The following is a 26,329-nucleotide window of genomic DNA, read 5'->3' as shown; positions in this document are numbered from 1 at the left end:
ACAAAGCAGCAAAGAATATCCAATGGAATAAAGACAGTCTCTTCAGCAAGCCGTGCTGGGAAAACTGGACAGCGACATGCAGAAGAATGAACCTGGACCACTTTCTTACACCAGACACAAAAATAAACTCAAAATGGATGAAAGACCTAAATGTAAGACAGGAAGCCATCAAAATCCTTGAGGAGAAGGCAGGCAAAAACCTCTCTGATCTTGGCCGCAGCAACTTCTTACTCAACACGTCTCTGGAGGCAAGAGAAACAAAAGCAAAAATGAGCTACTGGGACCTCATCAAATATAAAAAGCTTCTGCACAGCAAAGGAAACAATCAGCAAAACCAAAAGGCAACCGACAGAATGGGAGAAGATATTTGCAAATGACATATCAGATAAAGGGTTAGTATCAAAAATCTATAAAGAACTTATCAAACTCAATACCCAAAAAACAAATAATCCAGTGAAGAAATGGGCAAAAGACATAAATAGACACTTCTGCAAAGAAGATATCCAGATGGCTAACCAACACATGAAAAAATGCTCAACATCACTCATCATCAGGGAAATAGAAATCAAAACCACAATGAGATACCACCTTACACCTGTCAGAACGGCTAACATTAACAATTCAGACAACAACAGATGTTGGCGAGGATGCGGAGAAAGAGGATCTGTTTTGCATTGTTGGTGGGAATGCAAGCTGGTGCAGCCACTCTGGAAAACAGTATGGAGTTTCCTCAAAAAATTAAAAATAGAACTTCCCTACGACCCAGCAATTTCACTACTAGGTATTTATTCAAAGGATATAGGTATGCTGTTTTGAAGGGACACATGCACCCCCATGTTTATAGCAGCACTATCAAGAACAGCCAAAGTATGGATAGAACCCAAATGTCCATCGATGGATGAATGGATAAAGAAGATGTGGTATATACATACAATGGAGTGTTACTCGGCAATCAAAAAGAATGAAATCTTGCCATTTGCAACTATGTGGATGGAACTGGATGGTATTATGCTACGTGAAATTAGTCAGAGAAAGACAAAAATCCTATGACTTCACTCATATGAGGACTTTAAGAGACAAAACAGATGAACATAAGGGAAGGGAAACAAAAATAATATAAAAACAGGGAGGGGGACAAAACAGAAGAGACTCATAAATATGGAGAACAAACTGAGGGTTACAGGAGGGATTGTGGGAGGGGGGATTGGCTAAATGGGTAAGGGGCACTAAGGAATCTACTCCTGAAATCATTGTTGCACTATATGCTAACTAATTTGGATATAAATTTTAAAAAATAAAAAATAAAACAAGATAAAAAAATTTTAAAAACCACAAGAATTGGCTTACTAATCGTCAAGGGTACTCTGCTCTGATTTTCAAATGGTGTCTGTGTGAACACAAGAATGAGAATTTGTACCCATTGTAAATTGAAAAACTGTGATATTTAATTAGATGGTTAGACTGGGATAATTTTATAATGAAAGAAAACTTCCCCAAATAGTAATTTATTCAAAGGGGAAAAATATTACCAACATAACTGGCATGTTAGAGTTAATGAATAGCACTGCTGATATAGAGTATTGACTTTCACATATTTGGGCCTTAAAGGACATTTTACACTCTTAAAAAGTATAGAGGACCCCCCATAATCTTTTGTTTATATGCATTATAGCCTTTGATATTTACCATATTTCATATTTGATATTAAAATTGATAATTTAAAATATTAATTTATTAATTCATTAAAAACAGATTACATGTTAACATGAAATTTTTTTTAATAAAAATAACTATGCTTTCCAAACAGAAAAGTGAGGGGATGGCACTACTTTACAATAATGCAGATTTTTTAAAAATGTCTAGCTGAATATAAAACAGTTGGATTCTCATAACTGCTTCTGCATTTAATCTGTCCTATGATATGTTGTTTTGGTTGAAGCAACTGAAGAAAACATGGGCTCTCACAGATACACAGTTGGAAAAGAAAAAAAAGTATTTAATAGCCCCTTCAGATAATCTTAGATATATACTCTTTTATACTACAACAAAACTCAACAAGTGGTAATTTCTTAAGGGTCAGTTGCATTGGGAAATCTGAAATGGTATCAATGAATTCTTTGTATTCTGTTATTTTAAAATCTGCTGGTTTATTTCATACTTCCAGTAAATATTTTTTCCATGTAATGACTTTCTAAAATCATTCATTGGTAATTTGGAAAATACTGATGCAATGAGTTATACAGATTTTTCAAACAATGACCTACTTCCCGATGCAATATAAAAACATCACATTTGTGTAATCACCACCTACCTCACTTGAGAAGTGTTTGGGAAATTGTCAAGCTCACAGGAGTATATAAAGTTGTCTATAGTTTCCCCAAATTCTAATTTTCTATTGAAAGCTTTAATTTTATCACTGACAGCAAATGCTGTCAGTGGTTTTCTTTGGGTGACAGACTCACTTTTTTTTCATTTTTGAGAAGATGTCTGCCAGGGAAAAAAAAACAGCTAGTAAACCCTGCAACTCAAACACCTGCACCAGAGCTTTTCCTTGAGATAGTCACAGTAATTAGATATACAAATATGGCTTACACAAACTTCCCAGTTAGTCACACAGAATATTAAGAAGACGTTTACTCAAAGGGAGAGGTTTACAAAAATTAATAATTTTTAGGTCTTCATAAAGAACATTATTAGGCAAATCTGCCTCTGGAAAACAATTATGTAGTGGTAACAACAACAATGACAACAAAATATCACACCATGATTCATGCTGAGGAGCCAGGAGTTTTACTTACCATTGCTTTTGCACCACTACTGAAAATGTCAACACGGTGCAAAAGGCAAAGGACATCTTAGCTTTATTATGAAAATAATTTTGACCCCCATGGAGCCCCTGGGGATTCCCCCGAGTCTACAGCCCACACGTTGAGAACTGCTGATACAGAGGACAGTTATGAGGATACCATTTCTTTTCTTCGGAACCAAGGGACCTTATAGGAGGGGAACCCACACATCTGAAGGTGAAACTTTTAACAATGAGATCACTCAATCTAAAAGAAAACATTCAACAAAGGGGATGACAAACATAAGAACGTCAGTATCATACTATTTCAGTTAATGGAGAGAAGATTCATTGAGAAGAATGTAAAACAGTGGAGATTGTACAAAGTCTATGAAAGCAGAGCCCACTGTGGAAGGCCAAGTTGAGGGCAGGGAATGGAGAAGAGGGTGGGAAATGAGATCAGGCGCACAGAAATACCACCATGCACCCCTAGGTCTGCACGGCCTGACATCTCTGGCTTGCCCATCTTGAGAGGGAAGGGCATCTGAGTTGAAAAGCTAGTCTGAACACTGGGAAATCCACTTGTAGACGACCAGTCTCAATTCTCTTCTTAAAATAATTCTTTGACAGTGCTTTCTCTCAAAGTAGTTGATTTATTCATTTTTTCTAACACATCTGTCAGTTATTAACAAATTGAGTTACTGTGGCAGAATAAAAAAAAATCTTAACTTTAGGTGAACCATTTCAAATAGTATTTCATTTTTTTTCCCCCAAAGGCCAGCTTCTGGACCACACAATGAAACTCCCAAATGAGGGGATGAGTGGATTCACAGTGATGTTTAAATTTTTACATTTGACAAAACTAATGCAGTATATCTTGACAGCTATATTCAGTAGCTTAATGCTAAGCTTTTTATGCTGAATACAGAACAGAATGAATTTTCCACCAGTGTTTTCACTAGGAGGTTTTAAGATTCCTAGTCACTTAAGACAGCAGTCTGAGGCTGCTTGATAAAAACAAGCACTGGCTATTTCATAACTGCCTCATAAAAGGTCTCAATATTTAAGAGAAAAGAGAAACTCAGGGCAGAGACATTTTGAAAATATATATTTTAACCAAAATCTGGATGCTAAGCAAACATCCTTTAGTAAACACCCAGAAAGAGTTGCAGCTGTGGTATTTGTGACTTAAAATAACAAGATGAAGATCTCCAAGTAAAAGATAAATGATATCGTAAAAGTTTCTTATCAAAAGAAAATACATTTTCTGATGGAATTTATGTAGAGGGACGCTTTACACTGAAGTCCATTTAATACACTGTAGAAATACTGGAACCTTTAAATTTGGAGTTCAGTTTGAATACATGCTAGGCATTATTCTTTTCTGTTTTGCTACTACATTCTCTTTTTACAAACTACAGATTAATTTTTCGTGTAAGGACACCTTTTTGGGTTTAGTTTTGTCTGTGACTACGACTACTGTAAGTTGTTGGCTTTATGGCAGAATATCAAATTCTAGATGAACTGACAAGTAGGCAGTAATGAAATAGGAGAGCTTCCCCTTTAAAAAAAATTACAACTTTAACATTATGCCAAAATACGATACAGTCCTATTCTAAAATATACATACATATTTTCATATGGATTAGATCTACATGTCCCAAAGGGCAAATACTCTCTTCTACAAATGAGACGGCAGGAGAATCGAGAGCCCTGGTTTGATTTGTGCAGCCTAGCAAACCACTGAAGATAAACACCAGCCCTGTTATAATTCAGTATGCAACTGAGCTAGTCTTCCACACCAGCCGAGGAAAAAAAAAATCCTTCTTCTTTTCTCAAGTTGCCCATTTCTATCCGTTTCTGTCGAATTGCCACAATTGCCCAGATAAAACATTTGAGAGTATGTCAGCTTTAATTAATGTAACATGACCTGATCATTTCCACAGTTAAGAATAAAGAAGTTTGCATTCTTTAAATCCAAACCTCAACCTGGAGATTATGCTAAGTTGCTTCATTCATAGTCCATACTTCTCTGCTCATGTCAGGAGGACAGCATTTGTCCCCTCTAGTGATAAACAAATTATACATGAAATCAATTCCACTTCACAATCATTTTCCCTATTGGGTATTATCTTTCCTTCTCTGCTCCCTCCAGTTAAGCCCACATCCTGTAACTTGCTAATGAGCTGGGGGCTTTCTGTTCCAGGTGGCACCCCCTGCCTCGAAGTCATGACATTTCCCATTTCGAATGCTGCTGGCATTTTTCGACAGCTCCTGCTAACTAGCCTTTTTGACCTGCACTAAGAGGAACTCATCTGATCGAATCCTCTAACCTGCCAATCATTCCAGCAAATGATCTTCACAGTCACTCCCAAGGCAGGAATGGGGAAGAAAAAAAAAAAAAAAAAGGAAATGCGAACGAGGAGAATGAGGGAGTAGGCAAGCGGTTGCCTCTGCCTCTGCAGCTACCTAATGAGAATACTTTAAGTCTCTGAGGCAGCTGAAACACTGAAAAACTGGTGGGAAAATTAGGACACAACTGAATGCCTGGCTCTGTAATTACTGATTTCTTTCCATCCTGAGATCATTTTGAGAGCAACACCTCTGAGATGTGCCAGTTTCTAGAGAACACAAGAACACCCAACCTTACGTAGAGAAGATAGATTTATTTCTCCTGCCACTATCAATATGCAATTCTCATAATCCCACTCTGCCAAACAGCATCCTTTGCAGAATTAATTATGTGCTATAAGCTTGTTAAGTGTGCATTTATTTGTAAACTAGGGATGATTATCATGTTTGCCACAATGAAGAAAGGACTTCTTTTTTTTCCTAGGCATATTTTAGATGTTGCCACCATTTAGGGGTGTTGATTTTTACACATTTACATGAAAACAAACAGGTATGGTGGAGGCTGGCTTTGTGCTCAGGGAGGATTTAACACTGACAACATAGGACAATCTGGACATTCTTAATTAACGAAGATAAAATAATTTTTTCCTTCCATATTTTTCTTGCCTATGCACAGTTTATTCAGTGGGTTCCCAGCCCGCAGAATAACCCAATTACATTAGGAAGAAAGAGCCAGTACATGACTCTTTGACAGTGGATCACAACTCTAGATATCTCAGTATGAAGTAGATTTGTTGACCAACGAATGATACAATATAATTATGTGTTATCATTACACCATTGTATGTAATAATGTAAAATAAATACTGTACATGATTTAATTGCACGTGATAATCACACATCTTTCCTCATTTATAGTAATTAGGCCAATAGCCCCATTTACAGTAATTATTATATGTAATTGAGGGCATTTTACTAATTGCATTGAAAATGATAATCCAGAGCAATTAAAAATCCAAGGGCACTATACATAATGCAAACTACATTAAAAGAATGGTGATAATTTAAAGGAAAAAAAATCACCTAATATGGAAGTTAATAGTACAGTAATGGATTCCACGCATGGCATACATGGCGATATCTATTAAGAGGTAAATTTCTGTCAATTTCTGCAACTTTGGTATTGTTTTTGTACTAGAACTTGCATATTATGTCCTTAGGTAGAAAAATAATCCTTTGAATAATCTATGATGTTATCCTAACAACTCTAGGACTGTTGAAAAATTATTCTACTTGGCTGTGTGAGAGTATAGTGTGAGTGTGTGTGTGTGTGTGTGTGTGTGTGCGCGTGTGTGCATGCCATGGTAAACATCTCTCCTGAATTCCAAAAGAGACTCAGTAAATTATTCATTTGCACAACCAATTTGATGTTCTTAAAAGCTTTATTCATGGAAGCATCTCAGAGTATTGCAAACATTTTGTTAAATATACTTGTAATGATTTAGCTAAAATGTTTAACTTTGTTAGACTTGAAATACATTCGGGTTGCAGTTTTCATTACATTTGCTCTCTCTCTGGAATTTTAATGTGTTTAAGGACCTGAATCCCTGGCTTTTGTCCCAGGGTCTATCCCTCCCTGATCCCACTCCCTGTTTCTACCCAGACAAAGCTTCCATGTGAGGAATATCTCAGGAGGAGTGATGAGCATCTGTGGGACAATGGGAATAGTTTCGAGCTTCTTTTTGCCTTCCCTTCTCGACATTGTCATTTAGACATTGTCCTCCATGCATTCAAATGTCATCCTAGACCATCAGCCCACTTCAACTCAAACAGCCTCCTTTTATGCTCAGACACTTCTTAGAGCATCCGCAGACCACAAAGACTGTCTAGTGGGACTCAGCTGCTATCCTGGTATTAATAATACAATACAGTGCACTTAGGGCATAGATGATTCCCTCTGTATCCCAAATTCATAAGAATCAACATTAAATGAAAGGGAAAAATAGAGCACCTGAACTGATTATAACTACTTGTTATATGTGACTGCTAACTTCGTAATAGTTTGGCCAAGCATTCTAACAGATATCTTGCTTACTAGCCACACCACATCTCATGCCCATTACTTATAAGAAAGCTTCATTCACATTATGCTGCTGGCTAAATAGTCCCTCAGAAATTAATTTGGGTTTTCAAAAGACAGAAGATGCAAGTTGCAGTGCCTTCCCCCACCGTCACTCCACAATTTGAAAGCTCATCTGACCTGGATAATTGAATCACAAAAATATAGCTAATTTTTGAGCATGGACTGATGAACCAATTTGTGGAACATCATACCAGTTTCTTCCTCTTTTACACATTTTGCTTTTCAAAACTCTCAGAGAAAGAAAAAAGAAGAGCAAGGGCAAATTTTAATTTTTAATTAAAAAAATGTCACTCTGAATTCTGCTTTTTAAGAAAAGCACACTGAAATAGTTAAAGGTACTGGAGCATCATGTGAGTAAAAACAATGGTTTAGAAAAACAATGTGTATGTACACGTGTGTCTGTATGTGTGTGTCTGAGAGACAGAGACAGGAAGGGATGGAGGGAGAGAAAATGAATATGATAAAGCAAATGTAGTAAAATGCAAACATTTGGGGAAAGTAGGTGAAGGGTATCAGGAATTCTATGTACTGCTCTTGTAACTTTTCTAGAAGTCTGAAATTATGTCAATATAAAAAATACTTTCAAAAATTCACCTTGGATGAAGCATGATATATTTAACTTTATTTTCATTCTGCTTTGTGACAATCCCAGGACATAATTAAGCAGATTAGACAGTAAAGGCCTTCAAGTCCTTTGCTAATCCATTCATAGGGTTGGTAGTGGTAATGCAGTCTATAGATCAGAGGTGACTCAAGGAAAGGGAGGGGTGGAGAGGCAGAGAAGGAAGGGAGAGGAGAGAAGGACAGCGTCCATAGCCCCCTATTTTGCATCAGAGTTTAGAGCAGATAAGAGACTCTCCAGGATGGAGGGAAGCTAAGGAAAGGGGGTCAGGGGTGGGATGGGGAAACCACCAAACATTTCAGCCTCTTCTCAATCTGGTGTTCATAACATGCATTATGCATTTGTGGTTTGAAGTACTGTTGATTTCCCAATAAGATGTAGTTTTTCATCTGCAGCAATGTAGGGGTAATGACAAAAACCAGGATTCTTTCAGGTAAAACCTGTGAGGGACAGGAATGTTTGTTTCCTCCTCTGCCTGTTATTTCCACAACTATTGTCAACTGCATGAAATAACAGAGATAATAAAACTGTAGTTGTTTGATAGGAAAAAAAAAATCTGTAGGGTCATGCAGAAAATAAGTTCTTGCAGAAAAAGACCCAGAAAACTTCCTGTTGCTGAAGGAAAGCTATAACCAATACTTGAATTTCTTACACTGTTGTAAGTATTAATGAGTATTATCTCCTTTTGGGTCTGTAGTTGAGAAAATGCAACATCGCTTAGAAAGAACTTTCGACAAAAATATCACACAATGAGGATGTTGTTACACCATTAAAATCAGAATGTCCCTCTGTCCTTGTTTTTTTCCTTGGTAGCATACAGTCTAAGGAAGGTGCCTCCTGGCTATACTCCATGCTTTGTAGAAGACTTCTAAACCCAGAGCCATCCTCTGAGCGGTTCCTTAAGAAGAGGTTGGCCCAGTTCACAGCTCAGCAGACTGGATCAGGGCTCAGTGCTGGGCCTACAGCAATCTACAGTCAGCCAACAGCTTATGGAGTGACTGATACAACAGCCTTGCTCAAAGCATACTTTTCACGATGATGCTAATGCCAATCAGAGCTGCTTGTGAGGAAGGTTTGAATCCGAGTAAAAGAGCTCAGTGATAGACTGCCCCAGAAATAGAGACAAAGGGAAACAACAGAAGCAGGGTTCATGAATAAGCAGAAACAAGTCGGCAGGAGCCGTGAGATGAAGAGAAGATGAAAATGTTAGTTGAGAAAGTGAGCTGCCATCGTGTCACAGCACAGAGGACAGGAGCAGTTACCAGAGCTGAGTGGTGGTGAAGACGGCCAGTGAAGTGAAGCTCTTATTGGATTCTGATGGACGCTCAGTCTTTGTGAGGCTGTCTGTGCAGCTGCTTAGACTGGTGGCCTTGTTCTTCCTACCTTCCTGAAGCAACCTCAACAAAGACCACTGCTAACTGAAGAAACCTGACCATGTCTCCTTCCCCTGGAAGATCCCAACACCCACTTTCTCTTGGTCTCTCCTGATCCCGTGGCATGGCTCTCTCCAATCATCTGTCTCTGGCCCTCTCACCCTGCCGCCTGTCTTCTCACTTGAAGGCATCCATTCCTCAGACGTTTCAAGCTTTCCTTAAATGGCTATAATCTAGAACTGAAGCATATTTTTACTGATTGAATTTCGTTTAATTTTCCTGACCCCTTTTTTGGAAGTCAGGTAGGGGAGATGCTTGTTACCAGAGCTGTCTGATACAGGGCACTGTGATGCTGGAAGGATTCTTTATCTTCCCTCTCCAGTAAAGTGGCCACTGGTCATGTGTGACTAATGAGTACCTGAAACATGGTTCTGCTATTGAGGAAACAAAATTATAATTTAATTTTAATTAATTAAAAATTAAATGTAAATAGCCACACGTGGCTTAATGGTTACTTTGTTCGTCTTCCCTCAGAAGAATAGGGAAGGGAAAGGAAGGGAAGGGATGGATTTTTCTAGTCTGTCCTTATACAGTCCTGATCCAAATAAGTTGATTATTTTACTTCATAAATATATAGTTCTTGAATATTTACTGAAGATGTCATAATATGTGGTTAAAGGGCTACCTGTATTAACATCCTTTGGGATTCCTCAAAGTGCCCATTCATGGACTCTGGGAACCTGTATTTTAAAAAGCTCCTCAGGGTGTGAGAACACCTGCTCTACTGAATGTTCAGTTAGTGATGCCAGAGGGTCTTAAGCACAAATGCATTATATTCTGTCTGGAGTTTATTTTCTTTAAAAATCTTTATCTTATTTAATTAAAATTCTGAAGCAATTTATGCATTCTACTCTGTTTACCTGGCAGCCTACTTTTAGGAAATTACTGCTTGATGATTGAGTCAACACATTTTTTTCATTGTCACATAATATTTCATGTTGATTAGGAAAGATAATATGCTATAAGGCAAGAAGGTCACCAAAATATGTATGAGGTTAACTTCTTGCACTTGAACCAAATATAATATTTTGATGTACTAGACTGATATTTGTATATTTATTATGGATTCAATAGGGTCTGAACACCAACTGATTCACTGAAAAGAGATGTTCCTTAATGAGCACATAGCATTTCAAAAAAAAAAAAATCTGCCTGAAAGATTAGAGGCCATTCTTATACCTGTATTCAGCAAAAGGAGTAGACAGACTGACCAGGCGCTTCCTGTCTCAATTAATTTGTAATTTTTATTTAGTTTTTAAGATTTTATTTTTTACAGTAATCTCTACACCCAATGTGGGGCCTGAACTTAAAACCCTGAGATCAAGAGTTGCATCCTCCACCAAATGAGCCAGCCGGGACGTCCCATTCCTGTTTCAATTGAGAATGACTGGAAAATTAAGCTCAGCATCAGGGAGTGTCTGGTATTGCTATGTGCAAATATAAGTGATGCAAATGAATGTGATACTCAATATAGCTTCTGGTCTTTTCATTGAGGGAAATTTCAATGCACATTCTCTCAGACTTTAGGATGGTCTTTACCCTTCAATACTGATAAAAAGAGTGGGGACAACCTATAAAATCATTAGTCTAAATATCTTTAGAGCATAACAAAATGTAGGAAGCACAGTATTTTGATCATCCACTGGCACCTATCCCATTTTAAACTTAGGGGCATGTAGTTTTCTTTTCATTTAATTTGGTTACAAGACTCTGAAACCAAAATTACTTTTTGCTGTAAAGAAAAATGCTTCTCATTAGCTTTTCCACTAAGGCCACTTTATGCAAATCCAGTATTATTAACTAAATAATTGAAATGGCCTTCGTATGCAAGTTTAGAGACAGTTTGGCATTGAGGTAGAGCAGGAAAATTAGGACTTAAAACACTCCCTTCTACTCAGTCCTCCAAACATTTTAAAGAAGTGATGCAATGCATTTTCCACACTGACTCTGTGCAACCCCCTGAAGAGAGGTGGCTGAAATGCTAGATTACAGTTTTAGCCTCACTGGGCCCTCAACTTCTTTCCCACCCCTCATCTTCCCAATCTCTCTGGGGTTTACAAAGAACCGGGACATTTGAGGAAGATTTAACATGCCACAGCTTGCTCTAAACAGTTAATTAATTCATCAACAACAAAATCAAAATCTAGGGAATTACATGTTTTTCTGTATGAATACTCTTATTTATGGTAGACTTTTTATTCTGTCATGTCTACAATACAGACATTAATATTCAGCTATTGGTCAGAAAAACTTCCATTGCTCAGATGTATCAGGCCAATATACTGCATTATTTGCTCTCTAAGACAGCCTCATGTAGTAAAATTAAAAACCCACAAAGGTGAGAAATTAAAATGGTTTCTTTTTCTGCTAACTGACAGAAAACTCTTAGAATCCAGCTTCTCTTTTTTTAAAGTTTTTTTTAAAGTTTATTTATTTATTTATTTATTTTATTTTTAAATTTTTTTTTTCAACGTTTATTTCTGGGACAGAGAGAGACAGAGCATGAACGGGGGAGGGGCAGAGAGAGAGGGAGACACAGAATCGGAAACAGGCTCCAGGCTCTGAGCCATCAGCCCAGAGCCCGACGCGGGGCTCGAACTCACGGACCGCGAGATCGTGACCTGGCTGAAGTCGGACGCCTAACCGACTGTGCCACCCAGGCGCCCCTAAAGTTTATTTATTTTGAGAGAGAGGTTGCATGTGAGCGAGGGAGGGGCAGAGAGAGAGAGAATTCCAAGCAGGCTCTGCACTGTCAGTGTAGAGCCCGAAGCAGGGCTCAAACTCAGGAACCATGAGATCGTGACTTGACCCAAAATCGAGTCAGATGTTTAACCGACTGAGCCACCCAGGGGCCGGCCCCTCCCTGCAGCTTTTCAGAGAAAAGAAAACATAGATGTTTCTTCAATGTAATGTTGAATGAAGCCGAGGTATTTGGATTTGGAAGAAAGCAACAAAAACAATAAATCTGAGCTTTGAAAGTTGATGTGAAATGGAGAAAACTCATAAAGAACATATTTGTATCATTATCAAATAATTCTAGAAGAAGCAGTTCCTATAACCTTAAATCTATTTTAAAAAGATATACTGCAAAGAAAATACATTTTTGTAAGGGCTTTTGAATACTAATGATTGCAGTTCTGAGCACCTCTTTAAAAGCCTCTTTCCAATTAGTAACTTTTGAGACCTTATGGGCAATGCTTCTGTCCAGTCAGCTTGATTTATTTTTGCCAGGAGAAGCTGACCTGGAAGACCTTCTAGCATCTTTGAATGGCTAGACTCAGGTCAGAGAGATCCTAAAAGAGCAGAGAAGAAAAGACACACAGCTCTGTGACCGAAGTTCAAACTTGCTGTAATGGAAGCAGCACCAATAAAGTTCACCTTTTGTTTTGTTTTACTGAACTGGCTACTGGATTTATAAAGCCAGGGGCCCTCATAATGGTAATACAGGTTAAATGCTTTGAAAAGCATGTGCTACAAACCTAATGAATTAAAACCGGTCTCAGAACCAGGAAGTAACACAGCTTACTCTGTGTGACCAACTGAAATTCAGAATGGGAGTACAAACATCATTGAGGGAATGAAGCTGTGCTTCTAGGTAACTTTTTACCCAGTGGGGGGAAATAACCTGAAGAATGAAGAATCTTACTCTTGTGTATGTAGTAGCAAGTCTATTAGTAACATTTTCTGACTGGCATTTATACACCTTGTTTTATCTGGGGATCTTTCACCCCCAACCATTCATAAATCACCACCCTACTCCCAAGAGGTCAAAATTTGCCCCCACATTGAATGTGTGCAAAAGCTGAGTCCCCAACATAGCTCAAGGTATTGGCAAATCACCCAGAAGACAATGCAGACAGTATAATTTGTTCTCTTTGCCATGCTGGCAATTGACCCTGTTAACATATTTCATGTTAAGAGGCAGAAGGAAGACAGACTCTTGCAATGTTGTCTATCTAGATCCTTCCATTCACCAGAACATTTAAATATTGAACATCCACATGAGCAAGGAGCAAATATGGGATAGCAAATTAAAAAAAGCCCTCCCCACAAAGAAGTGTGTTCTCTATTTACTTCAGTTATGTTAAACAGAAAGATATATATATAGGCATAAAATTAAAAAAAAACCCAGACATTTCCATCTGGTAATAAAGACACAGCCTTTTCAGAATTTGCTGTCTTATACTTGTTTCTGTGAAGCATGTGTGTCTGTAACAGGCCAGCATGCTAGAGATAGCCTTGTTTGGATTATGCTTTTTCTCTGCAGAATAGTAAAGGTCAAAGAATCGAATAGGAAAAAAGAAAAGCTTCATCATGATAAGGTCTGTACTAGGGGCCATGTAGGAATCAAAAGTGAGCTAAGTGGCCCACACAGCAGCTAAGCTAAACTAGGGAGCACACATCCTTTCCAAGGGAAGCAGCCATGATTCAGTTATACGTATAAAATTCTGGCAGGAATGTGAGTGCAGTATTGCCAGAGTTGCTGATTTAAAAAAAAATGCCAAGAATCCAGACTCTGTAAAATCTCTCCATTTTAAAATGAAAGCAACTAATTTAAAAAATTGTGTGGGCCAAATAAAGCAAGTCTGTGACTTAGAATATCGCTCAAGGTTAACCTTTTTCTAACCTCCACAAAGAATGTGTGAGTAGTTAAAATGATTTGCTTATAATTGAAATGGTTTGTTTATGACTGCATAAATAAAATATAATTTTGGCCAGGATCTAGTAGGTACCTAAATATATGACTAACTGTACTCTCCTTAGTAGAACCTGTGATCAATGCCATAATGAACATAAGAGATTCATAAGACATTTAGGGGAAAAAAATCAATCTGAAATATTTCATGTAAAAGATCTGTTCAATATCTATTCATTATTACTTTCCAGGCAAAGTAGGTCATCTTACCTGTGCTCTCTTGAGAATGTTGTGCTCATCAGTGCTTGCTATTTGATAGACTTTTGCCATAACTATTGTTTTTCCCAAAGGCCCGCATGCTTTCTCCAGCTTCTGGCTGCAATCTTACGTTTGGGACGGTAAAAATAGAAGACACTGTGGACAGAATGAAAAGTTGCCATTTATATATTATGTTATAGATATGCTTACAAACTTTCATTTTAGAAAATGGAGACTGAGATGCAATTCTAGATGTCCTGCACAGGGAATATTGTGGTATGTGTTGGTCGCTGAAAAGTCAAGTGGTAACAGCCACAGACACATTTACACAGATTTATACACACATATGATATCACGATATCATGAAGTAATATTCATGCTCTTATTTCTCCGATCTAGAAAAATTAACTTGGATTGTAAACAACATATCTTGCCCTTTCTTTATGCCATTCTTTCGCTCATTCACTGGAGAAATATTTATTGAGCCCCACACTGTTCTAGGTATTTTGGAATCTTGTAGTGTATAAATCAGAATGAAAAGAAATCCCTGTTCTTATTGATTCCATTTCGGAGAGACAGATGATAAGCAATCAAACAAATATATCAGCTAGTAGTAAGTGTTATGAAGAAAAATAAAGCATGGAAAAGAAACCAGAAATGCTGAGTGGAAGAAGGTCAGTGAAGGCTTTCTTGATAAGCTACATTTGAGCAGACACTCAAGGAGGTGAGAGAGCAAGCCATGCACATATTTTGAGGATAAGCAAGCATGAACTATAGGAAGAGGAAACAACAGGAGAAGATACTAAGGAGAAAGGAAAGAAGCAGCCAAAACAGAAGGGTGCTGTAAAAATACAGGTGAAAGAACATGGTGAGTGATGTGGGGCAGGGTGATAGCAGTGAAGAAGGGAGAAATGGTGTGTGTGTGTGTGTGTGTGTGCGTGTGTGTGTGCATGTGTTTATTTTTTTTTCTAGAGAGAGAACAGGGAAGGGGCAGAGAGAGAGAGAGAGAGAGAGAATCCCAAGCGGGCTCTGCACTGTCAGCACAGAGCGTGATGTGGGGCTTGAACTCATGAACTGTGAAATTATGACCTGAGACAAAATCAAGAGTCGGACGCTTAACTGACTGAGCCACCCAGGCATCCCCACCCCACCAACTTTAAAAAAAAAATATTTATTTATTTATTTGAGAGAGAGAGAGAGAGAGAGAGAGCAAGGGAGGGGCAGAGAGAAGGAATGGTGTGTTCTAGCACCAACACGGTCTGTGGAAGGATTAGGTTGGAGTGTGACAAAAGAGGATCCATCAAGGACAACTTTCACCAGTTGGAAGAATGATGTTGCCATTTATTGACAAGGGGAAACATACGGGAGGAGCAGGTCTGGGGGAATAGATCAGGAGTTCAATTTTGGTAGTATTCAATTTGAGATGCCTACCAGAGGGCCACATGTACATGTTGAGTAGTTGCTCGAATATGCAAGTCTGGAGTCAAGAAAGGTGGGACTGGAGATAGAAATCTGGAAGCTGTCAGTGTGTAGATGATACTTAAATCATGAGACCGAATGAGATCATGTAGGCTCTAGGGAGTGTATGCAGATAGAAAGATCTGAGGATTATGCTCCAGGGCACTCTAAAAGTGAGAGGTCTGGCAGATGAGAACTCCACAAAGAAGTCTGAAAGGGACAGTTTAGGGAGGCAAAAGGAAAGCCATGAAAGAGTCCTGTCCTGGAATCCAAGTGAAGGAAATGTTACTAGGAAGGGATAGTAGACAGTTGTGTTGGATTCTGTTGATGGACTGAGATGAGGGCTGGGAAAAGACCAGGACGGAGACTTTGAGAACATCAGTTCCAGAGTGTTAGGCACCAAAGCCTAGTTCAGAAGGATTCACAAGAAGGTCCTTAGGGACCACTGGGTCTCTAAATAAGAAATCAGAAATCCACAGAGACCAAGGCATTTGCCCAAAGTTGCCCAGCTAGTTACCACGTGGAGCTGAAGCTAGAACCCAGGTGGTCTGATTCCCAGTTCAGTGCTCTTCTCGCTGCATCAATTTGTTGGCCTTCTTTTACTGCAGATCTGAGTTTTGTGAATTAGCAAATGAATGTAATAAAATCAAGGACTCTCTGCTATGAAGTGTATTTTGTTCATTTACTTTGACAAGGGTAGTTCAGCTTCAATAATTTATGTAACTTGATAGTATACACAGGAGAATGCCCTGTGGTGTATTTGGGAAAAGTAATGAATTTCTTCTAAATCAGCCCTCCGTTTACTTCCCTGCAATTAAATTTCTGTGAAGAAGTGGGGCAAGGCTGTTGGGGTTTCAGGACAGAGGGAGAATGACAGGGTGCCACCAAATTAGCCAGCTTTAACTACCAGATCCCCAGGTATCACTATTCTTGCTCGATAAATTTATAATTCCCCCTTTGGTGGCACACTAACACATTACTTCTAAGTTCTGGTATTATGTAAACTGGTGAGATTTTAAGCGACAGCACAAGAAAGAAAGATATTATATTGTTAAATGTTCTTCCAAAGCAAATAAGTGTCTGACATAAGCATACAACTTACTTTTTATATTAATCCATGGAACAACTGCATGCTTTGTGTAACCAAGATTCTATAACACTTGATACTCTTCTCGCAGAGTCTGATATAATAAAGTAGGCCAAGAAGGCTCTTTTAATTTATTTTTGTTCCATTTTCTCCTTTTAACCTGGCTTTGCTTCTGCTTGCATAAGTATTTTCCTTTTGTGGACATTCTTTTAAAAAAAATGCTATAAACTATCTTTAAGAATGTAGGCATTGTGGACTGAATTGTGTTCCTCCCAAATTCGTATGTTGAAGCCTTCATCCCCAATGTGATGGTATTTGGAGATGGGGTCTTTTGGGTGATAATTTGGGTTAGATGAGGTCGTGAGGGTGAGGCCCATATGATGACATTTGCGGCTTTGTAAGAAGAGGGAGAGAGAGAGACAGAGATCGATCTCTCTGCCATGTGAGGATATAGCAAGATGGCTTTCTGCAAGCCTAGAAGAGGCTTTGCCAGGAACAAAATATGCCAGCACCTTAATTGTGGACATCCCAGTCTCCAGAACTATGAGAAATAAATGTTAATTGTTTAAAGCCCCCGCAGTCTAGGTATATTTTGTTATAGCAGCCTGAGCGGACCAATACAGGGAGGTTCCTGGAATTGATGAACCTAAACCAGTACTTGGTTGCTTAATACAATCCATTCATTGGTTCTGCAACACTTCTTCCCAGGTGGACCTCCTTCCAAATCCCCTTGAAAAGGAAGCACATGAGGGTAACGCCCTTGCTGCTGCCACTTGCCAGGTGGTGAACTTTTAGAAGACTCAATACCAATGTGAAATTTAATTTGAATAATTTCTAAATATAGTCTGCAGAATATTAACCTAGATAACAGAGTCCCCGAAAGCAGTCATTTCACCTTGGTTCCCGAAGTTTCCAAAGCCTAGGAATTTTGTTTTGTAAACATGTTTACAAGGACCACCACGTTGTTCTAAATGGAAATGGCTATAGTATTTAATACTGGGATTGTCCTTTCTTGCGACTGGATTTATGCTTCATAATGATTATCTACTAGACACAGAAATAGCATTTCTGTGACTCAAAATTGTTACCGGAGGCATTTAGCAGAATCTTGCTTTAAAAATATAATGATTTTTCATCTTTATTCTCCCCCCTTCAAAAGGTTTCACTGCTCCTGATGTTTAACGTTATGCAAAGACGTGTTTCTGCCAATGAATATCGCCTTATGGTTATGCTTCTGCAAATAGCCTGCTGTGAGCTGATAAAGGGATTAATGCAGCCAAAATTCTTAATCTGTGAAATTACAAATTAAATTCTCATATTAAAAATACCACCCTGAGGTATTTTTTGTGGTTTTAATTCCCCTCTGGTGTTCTGCATACATTGTGCTTGTTAATGACGAGGACAAGGCTGTCTCCGGTGGCAGCCTGCTGCCGAGTGATAATGTGCAGGCATTTACTTACTGATAGAAACTGGATTTAACCACTGGCTGATAAACTAAGTGGCAAGTGGGTAATAAGTCTATATTAACAGAAAAGAACCACTACAGAATTCAGAATTCATAGACCATCAAAATCCTGGCTTAAACTCAATCATCGAGTCAGATGGGATTGAGATGTCACCAAGGAGGAGTGATATTAAGTTACAAGTTATACTAAATAGGAAAACAAACCATATGTTTGAATCTGATGAGCCAAAAACTAATGGGCCCATTTATATCTCTTTTTCTCAGTATAGGAAGATGGATCACTAATTCATTATTTTTCCATAGAAATTTTATCTTTAAAAAAAATGGGAATAGCTAGCATAATGGTCAGTGGGTAGAGTTTTAGAAAGAAAGTAGGGCAGAGTATAGAATAAATATGGGTTGGGAATATATAAAATGTTAAGGAAGACTTACTAAGCATAAGGGGGAGTAGTGGATTCATATATCTATAGACAGTTTAGGGTAAAAAAAAAGAAATTCAAATTAAATGTGGGATATCAAAAATAATTTAGGGTAGAAATACCCAGAGGAGTTGTTACTTGGGACATAGCTGCAAAATAAAGGGTGATGTTGTCAAGGAGAATCTAATAGTACAATGGGAGAAAAAGTTTAAAGTCTAGGAGATTAAATAACTATGTTATGTACCCATAAATAACTTTATGTTATGTATGGTAAGTATGTACCCAAGGATTAATAAATATATTATAAATATCTATGCATACATGCAGTATATTAATTTTTAAGGCAGTCAGAAAAGAGTATGGGAAGGAATATGTAGAATTGGCATTTGGAAAAGAACGCATCGCCATTGAACAAAAATGTTCTTACTGCAATAGTGTTTCGCAAAATTTCACAAGAATTCTGTTTCACACTTTGGAAGAAAGATGAGATCCTCCCAGCCATAAATCTCCCAAATATTTAAAATGTAATTGAAAAAGGCTGTGTAAATATGAACACTTTTGTAAAAACAAAACAAAAACCCACCCAGGAATGTGTTTTGTTTTAAAAAGATCCAGAGAGGAGCTGTCTGTATGAATACCAAAAGCATTTGTAGTTAAAATGAATTACAAGTCTTCGGTTCCTACATGTCAATTCAGTGCATTAGCCAATTGCCAACTCTTTGTCAGCTCACTGCATAGCAGCCCTTTTTACCGTTATTGTTACAACCAAGATGGTCTCTGAGAATCAAACAAAAATGAATCATTTCTCCTCTGTGTACTGCAGCCAGTTAAAAAGTACTCCATGCATGAAGCACTAAATATGTAAATCATATTTTCCTTTTCCTTTATGACTGCTCAGATCATTCTTTTGGACACATACATAATCAAATACAAAGACATGCAGTTGCAGACTGCAGAGCAGAGATAGCAAAAAAAGGAATCCATTTTCTTCCTCTGTCTGGTAAGCTAGGAATTGAATGGCAGGATTCCACTAAATATATACACACATGACTCCCTTTCCCTCATTCTCTCTCTCCCTCTCTCAATCTCTCACTAGCTCTCCCCCAACCCCTGCATATAAATACATACACACACAAATATGTGTACATGTAATGAGTATGCAAACATACATAATCTTGAATATGCACACATAAAAACATGAATCCTTCTATAAATATGTTACACATAGATGCTACAATGATACGGTTTCTTTGATTGGATGTTTCAGATTTGTCATACTCACTATCAGTCAATTCCCATAGCCGTGGGGGCAGGTCACTAAAATACTCGTGGCTCAAGGCAGCCTGTGCTGATAGTCTGTTCTTTGGGGAACACTGTAGGAGCTTGGAGGCCAGATCCTCTGCATAATTCACATAGCTGAGCCTGAAAACACAAGCAAAAAAGAGAGAAATCAGACCAAACAAGAAAATCCACTAAATAAGACATAAAGTTCACCTAATTGTTTTTGGAACTTATTTATTCCTGGCCAAAAAGCAAATTAAATTATCTACTGAAAATAAAAAGAAGCAGAATTCATGTTGGTTCTCAGAGTATCTGTTAATTTAAACTAGCTTTTACTCTTGATATCTCCGTTTCATTGATTTAAAACATTTCTAGTATAAGTAAAGGGTTGATACTTTCAGGATAGAACAAGGTGCCAAGATAGAAAATTTCAGGAGATAATTTATCAAAGAGTTACCAAAATTTGTTCACAGAATCTACCTATTGCATACACATCTGGATACATTTATAGGAAAGTTAATACAAAATAATTAGGAGAATTAAAATAAAACTACTATTAAGTTCTCTAGTTGCTAAAGTTACTTTTCCTCTAAGAATTTACATTTTCTTACATTGAATATAAAATTATTGGCATAAGTACCCTGTCAAATATCAACAATCATAATATTAACATGAAGTTAACAAAGGGAATATGTATGGGGCTGAATTAATTCAAGATGATCATTAAAACAATGGTAGATATAAACTATGTGTCTTAAGATTACCAAAAAAGCAGAGAAGTCAAATCTCCCATGTGGTACAACTTCCAAATGCATACCAGATCACACAGTCCAGCCCAGCCTTGGTTTTCGTGGAATCTCTATTTCACAACTCAGCACAATCAAGCTCAGATAATTAACATAAAAATGATAATAGAAGTATTCCTGATAATGGCTGACATTGATGGATAGTTGAACACGTGTCAAGCACCTTCGTAGGCACTTTCCACACACCCTTGTATTTATTTAGTTGACCTAGGGAACTCTGTTTCCATCTAATGGCAGTGCAAGTGGATTACTCAATTAGCACGTTGAGTGGATTTAAACCCATCTACAATTACTTGACTCTAAAGTGGTTTGCATTTGTTTCAGAAAATTTCTAAAGGCAACCCGTGGATTCCTGAGTGTCTGCTGTAACAAGGTGCAATAAAGGACACTGACTCTCAGAAAGAGCCAGAAAGTGTGAGGGCAAGTTGCATCTGCTGGTGAGTATTTTTTCAAAAGTCTTGAAGCTACTAAGCACATGGTCAATGAACTTTCTTCAATAACCAACAATTCTCCCCCTTCTTGTACTCAAGCTGGTCTTCAGCATTGATTTAAAATTGTTATAGGGGAGGGGAGGATTGAAAGTGAGGAAGAGGAAAGGAGGTAATGAATTCGGGGAGCAAAAGAAGCAGGGAAAGAGCAAAGAAAAATACTACTCGGAGGACCCCCCCGCTAAGAGGCCTCTCTAAGTCTTCATAAATGAAGGTCTTACAGATCGGTTCAGTATTTGCTGTAGTGGCTGTTTAAAAAACAACTTATCAGTGGATTGGTTTTAAATGTCTCAGCCTGGAAAAGACAAATTTGTCCACAGGAAAAGGAAGCATTCTCTAAATTCTCTACAGTTTGTTTTTTTTCTCCTTTCCTTTAAGAGGGGCCACAGCCATCCATATTATTGCTTCCTCTTCCTAAGATTTTCATTATTATAAACTTCATTAACATCTTTTAAAATACCAAAGGCAAAGTTTAAGATTAGGTAAAGTTCATGGTAAAAGCTGCACTTATATTGAATGTACATTTTATATATAATCATGGTGAACATGATCATTGGTATCAATTTTACATAGCTTTGATGAAACAGAACAGTGCCAGACTGAGACTAGATTTGAGTTTTGGGGCTTAATTCTGTTACAAGAGTGATGAACCACCTTATGTCTACAGTCCTTCCAGCTCCAATATGCAATGAATCACAATCTGTATAACTGTCGATTACATTCAGACTTAGTGCATATAATACCTAAATATAAAGAATTAACTGATATAAGACAATTCCATTTCACCTTCCCCAAATGGACTAACGTCAAACCTTAAGGTTGATGAGATAATCAAATGCTTATTTGTGATATGCAGGCTATATACAAATATTTAAATTATCACAAAATTATTTTAATTTAGAATGCTTGCTATTTCCTCATTTGCATTTCAAGAACCACTTTTATTCCAACTCTCCACATTTTCAACATCACCGTCTGTCATTTCGTGAACCACTTTCTGAGTCCATCCAAGTTGTTTGAGATATGACACTTCCAGGATACCTTATTTGGACATCTTCTCCCAAGCCATAAGTGCACGTTATCAGAATGCCAGAACGATTTGGTTGTCTTCACTTTCTATTTAAAAATCTTCCCTTGTAATTCCATTAAATTTTGTTTTATATATTCTAGAGCTGGGTAATTTAATGTGTAGTAGTTTAGCACTTTTATCTTTCCCTGGTAAATTTAGTCTTTAATCTCTCTGTAGTGAACTTCTTTATTTTCAGTAAAGCTTTTGGACTAACGTTCATTTTTTTTTTCTTATATTCATTTAATGACCTCAGCTTTTGTTTAGTACTTGCCTGGTGTACCTTTGTCATTTTCTTACTTTTAATGTTTCCTATCCATAATTTTAAGATACCTCTTTCACAAATAGTATATAGCTGGATTTAATATTTATCCAAGGAGAAAATTTAGTCCATTTACAGTTTGTGATTACTGACATATTTGGAATTACTACTAACATCTTAATACTGCATTCTATTTTATTCTTATGTTTTTTTCTCTTTTCCTGCCTTCTTTTAAATTGAATTTTAAAACTGAAGATCTCCATCCTCTATTTTAGAAGTTACACATTCTATTTCTATCTGTTTAATGATTACTCTTAGCTTTTTCTTTCTTTCTTCTTTCTCATTTCAGTATTTATTTAGATGTTTAAACTCTTGCACTAAGTTTTTACAAGCTGATGGACACTGACAAATTGTTTTTCCTGAAGAACTGAAATTATACATTCCAGACATTATAAATATATGATTGAACATTAACGCCCAGCACCAATTGTCTTACCAATTACATAAGACAAGTTGTCAAGTATACAAATATTGTTACACAGCTCAACAGGAAAATAAAATATTAGACATCTACTCAATTCATTAGCAGAAACTAAATTCTCTTTTTACAAGATTGGGAGAGAAGGAAAAAGTTCACACTTTTAACAACAGAAGTTGGCAAGCAACTTCCAATAAAAATAGGAAAAAATTACAGAATTTTCAGAAATTTTATGATTAAGAATTATTTGAGCTACAAGAACAAAGCACGTTTACTTTAAAAACAAGTATTTACTAAAAGGCATATTCAATATGTCCTACACAAGGCAAGCACTACTTTTTACTAAAAGCACTTAACAGCTCACTCTCACCCTTTCTACCCTCTCTTTTAACTTGCATCCCAAAGTGCAAACATTCAATTAACTTTAAGACGTTTCTGTCTGGAGACGTTAAAGATATGTGCTTCTGTTACAATGTGGACTTTATGTGAACTTTTCAACCAGAGGTTTGTGATTTTCAAAATGGAGGTTTTCATAATAACACAAAATGAGATTTATAGAAAGATGTTAAAAAATCATTATAAGACTTGGTTAAAAGCCAACAAAATCAGTGGTTACACAACCTGATGAATACAATTTTAAATGTGAGAGACATAAACATAAAGTAGCAGGCAAATAGCCATATGGGCCCTACCGTCAATGTGCGAAATGACTGAAGGGATAAACCACAGAAGATCTAGATTGTTTTCCATAGTTCTTGAATTTTAATTTTGTAGATATTAATAACATTCAAGTATCGTGGCTGGGTATTTTGGCAGCCAATCTCTTAAAATTTTTTACATATTGATAAGATTCTGGCATGTGAATAGATGTGAAGAAGACTTATAACTCAAACTGCACGCTTTCAGGAAAGGTCAACTGATAAAAACTGATAAGCATGTTTTAAATGCTGAACAGCAAGAATCCTTTGCTAAGTTTCCAAACAGGCCGATGATAATCCAAACACAGAGGCTGCAATTCTGCCAAGCTTGAAGCCTGATAAAACTGCTTATCAATACTCCTATGAAAGCTTCATTAGATTTACCATTCACCAAGCTTATGTGTTGGCTAATAATGTATGATAAACTGGGTCCTGTCTTAAGCTCCATTTCCAAGGCAATACCACCAGTAGACCAGTTTTATTGACTGTAGCCGCAGTTTTTATGACTACTGGTATCTATGAAGTACAGCTGGATTTTAGGACAAAAAGTTGCTTGCTTTTAAAAGCTCTAATTTGTCTAATAAACTTTGCTGCACCTTTATATTTCATGCCACCTTCAATTAGTGCTAGGACAACCAGATTAGAGCTCTCCCAAGACCCCCAACATGATGACAGTGACACAACAGCCAGGTTCTTCAAGAAACGTCATTTTTATGAAACCTAACAAGTCCTCAACAGCCTGTCTGGATGGTAGTGCACCACCCCCAGATGGTTAGTCCAGAACCTGGATGCCTTCTTTCTCCACAAGAGCAGTGTGGTCAGGTTGCTTCACATATCCTTACTATGTGGTAATGCCAGATTTCTTAAGTTTCTCTATAAATTTGTTTAGGGTCACACTGCTTAGACTGTCCAGTGTATGACTTCACAAGAGTTGGTCAGTTCATCTGAGCCATATGTAGTTAAAAAACACTCAACCGGATTATGAGAAATTAAAAAATAAGAATATAGAATATAGAAGTGATGTAAAGAAACTGTAGTCTACTTCAATATACTAACTATACTTGGAACTCTCCGTGCGTTGAGTGAGAAGTTGGGAGTAATGGGAAATGAAATGAACCCCCAAGCTAGCAGCAGCAATTTTTTAATCCAGTAATGAGGCAAGAGAAAGGAAGTTCCCCCAGGTTTAGCCCATCTAGGTCAGAAAGCTTGTAAAATGCTTTCCTGATTTTAAACCCACCCTCCTGTGTCCTAGTTAACTCGTCTCATGGAGCTTCTTGGTGGAACAGTAATGAATTTCTATAGTTCACTTGTATGTACAGAGGTTGTGCTGTGTTCTTAACAGGTCTCCACTGCCCTTCAGAACTTAACAAATATGTGACCAAGAGCACCACAGAGCTGCCCAATCTTCAGTCAGGGGTGTCCTCTTTTGGGGTCAGTTGGTTTTGTTTTGTTTTTGTTTTTTACCATCAAGGATCTCAGAAGAACCTTCCACACTTTACACCTTCACCCTCAGTTCTAGTGGGCAGCTCCTTAACTTTTGAACATTTCTCTTTAACTGCTTAACATTTAAACTGTAGCTTCACCTTCCTGCTGAATGATACAAGAACATGGGAACACCTCACTTCTTGTGATACTAGTCCCATGTTTCATGTGGGATTGTCTCATATTTTATTCCTATTTTCTGTGATTTTCAAAAACACACATATTAAATGCCGCTATTGTTATTATTACTTAGATTTACTGATGTTTATAACTTATTTAATCACCTTTCTTTTCATGTTTCATACGTTCCTTCTCTTCCTTAGTTTTTTTGTATCTGAAATATACATGTCAGAAGTTCTTTCCACGATGAAAGAACTTAGTGGCAAATTCTCTCTGTTTTGTTTTCACACAGGATAATAGTTTCGCTGCAGATATAACTGCAGGTTCAAAGCCTTTCCCCCTAACTCTGAAGATATTATTTCACTGGCTTCTGTTGTTGCCGCTGCCAGCTCTTATCTTCCTCCTTTTAGGATTGCAGCGTAAGGTGTTCTTTTGATTTCACCTGCTTGGTGTTCAGTGTTTCCTGAATATGAGGCCTCATGTCTTTCAACAATCCTGGAAAAAATCTCAGGCATTACTTTTCTTTTTTTTTCTTTAGTTTTTTTTTTTTAACATTTATTTATTTTTGAGACAGAGAGAGACAGAGCATGAATGGGGGAAGGTCAGAGAGAGAGAGGGAGACACAGAGTCTGAAACAGGCTCCAGGCTCTGAGCTGTCAGCACAGAGCCCGACGTGGGGCTTGAACTCATGAACTGCGAGATCATGACCGGAGCCGAAGTCGGATGCTTAACTGACTGAGCCACCCAGGTGCCCCATTAGTCATTACTTTTCAAATATTGCTTATCCCCATTCTCTCCCTTCTCTCATTTTGTAACCACAATGTAATGCCATCTTCCAAAATTTTCCGTGCCTTTACTTGTTCTTTCATATTTTCCTTCTGTCCCTCCCTGTGCTCTCCATTCTGAGCAATTACTTCAGAGCTATCTTCCAGTTCAACTAATTCTCTAATAAGCTGCATCTAATAGGCTGTTTTCCTTGTTCATTTTGTT

General features: G+C 37.5%; 1 protein-coding gene across 12 annotated transcripts in view; it reads right to left on the bottom strand.

Annotated features, from left to right (window-relative positions):
• CDK14 (cyclin dependent kinase 14) overlaps positions 1-26,329 on the bottom strand; it is a 616,562-nt gene that overhangs the window by 90,120 nt on the left and 500,113 nt on the right. For all 12 annotated transcript variants that reach the window (XM_045497022.1, XM_045497019.1, XM_045497020.1 and 9 more), the window contains 2 exons: positions 19,941-20,080; positions 14,242-14,385 (listed from right to left, as the gene is read on the bottom strand). In XM_045497022.1, coding sequence (XP_045352978.1) covers positions 14,270-14,385; positions 19,941-20,080 — 256 coding nt within the window. In that variant the 3' untranslated portion in view covers positions 14,242-14,269. The remainder of the gene's footprint in view (positions 1-14,241; positions 14,386-19,940; positions 20,081-26,329) is intronic.

Source organism: Leopardus geoffroyi, chromosome A2 (genome assembly GCF_018350155.1).
Source record: "Leopardus geoffroyi isolate Oge1 chromosome A2, O.geoffroyi_Oge1_pat1.0, whole genome shotgun sequence".
Classification (NCBI taxonomy): domain Eukaryota; kingdom Metazoa; phylum Chordata; class Mammalia; order Carnivora; family Felidae; genus Leopardus; species Leopardus geoffroyi.
Note: the sequence above shows the minus strand (reverse complement) of the source record. Positions and strands in the feature narration are given on the sequence as shown.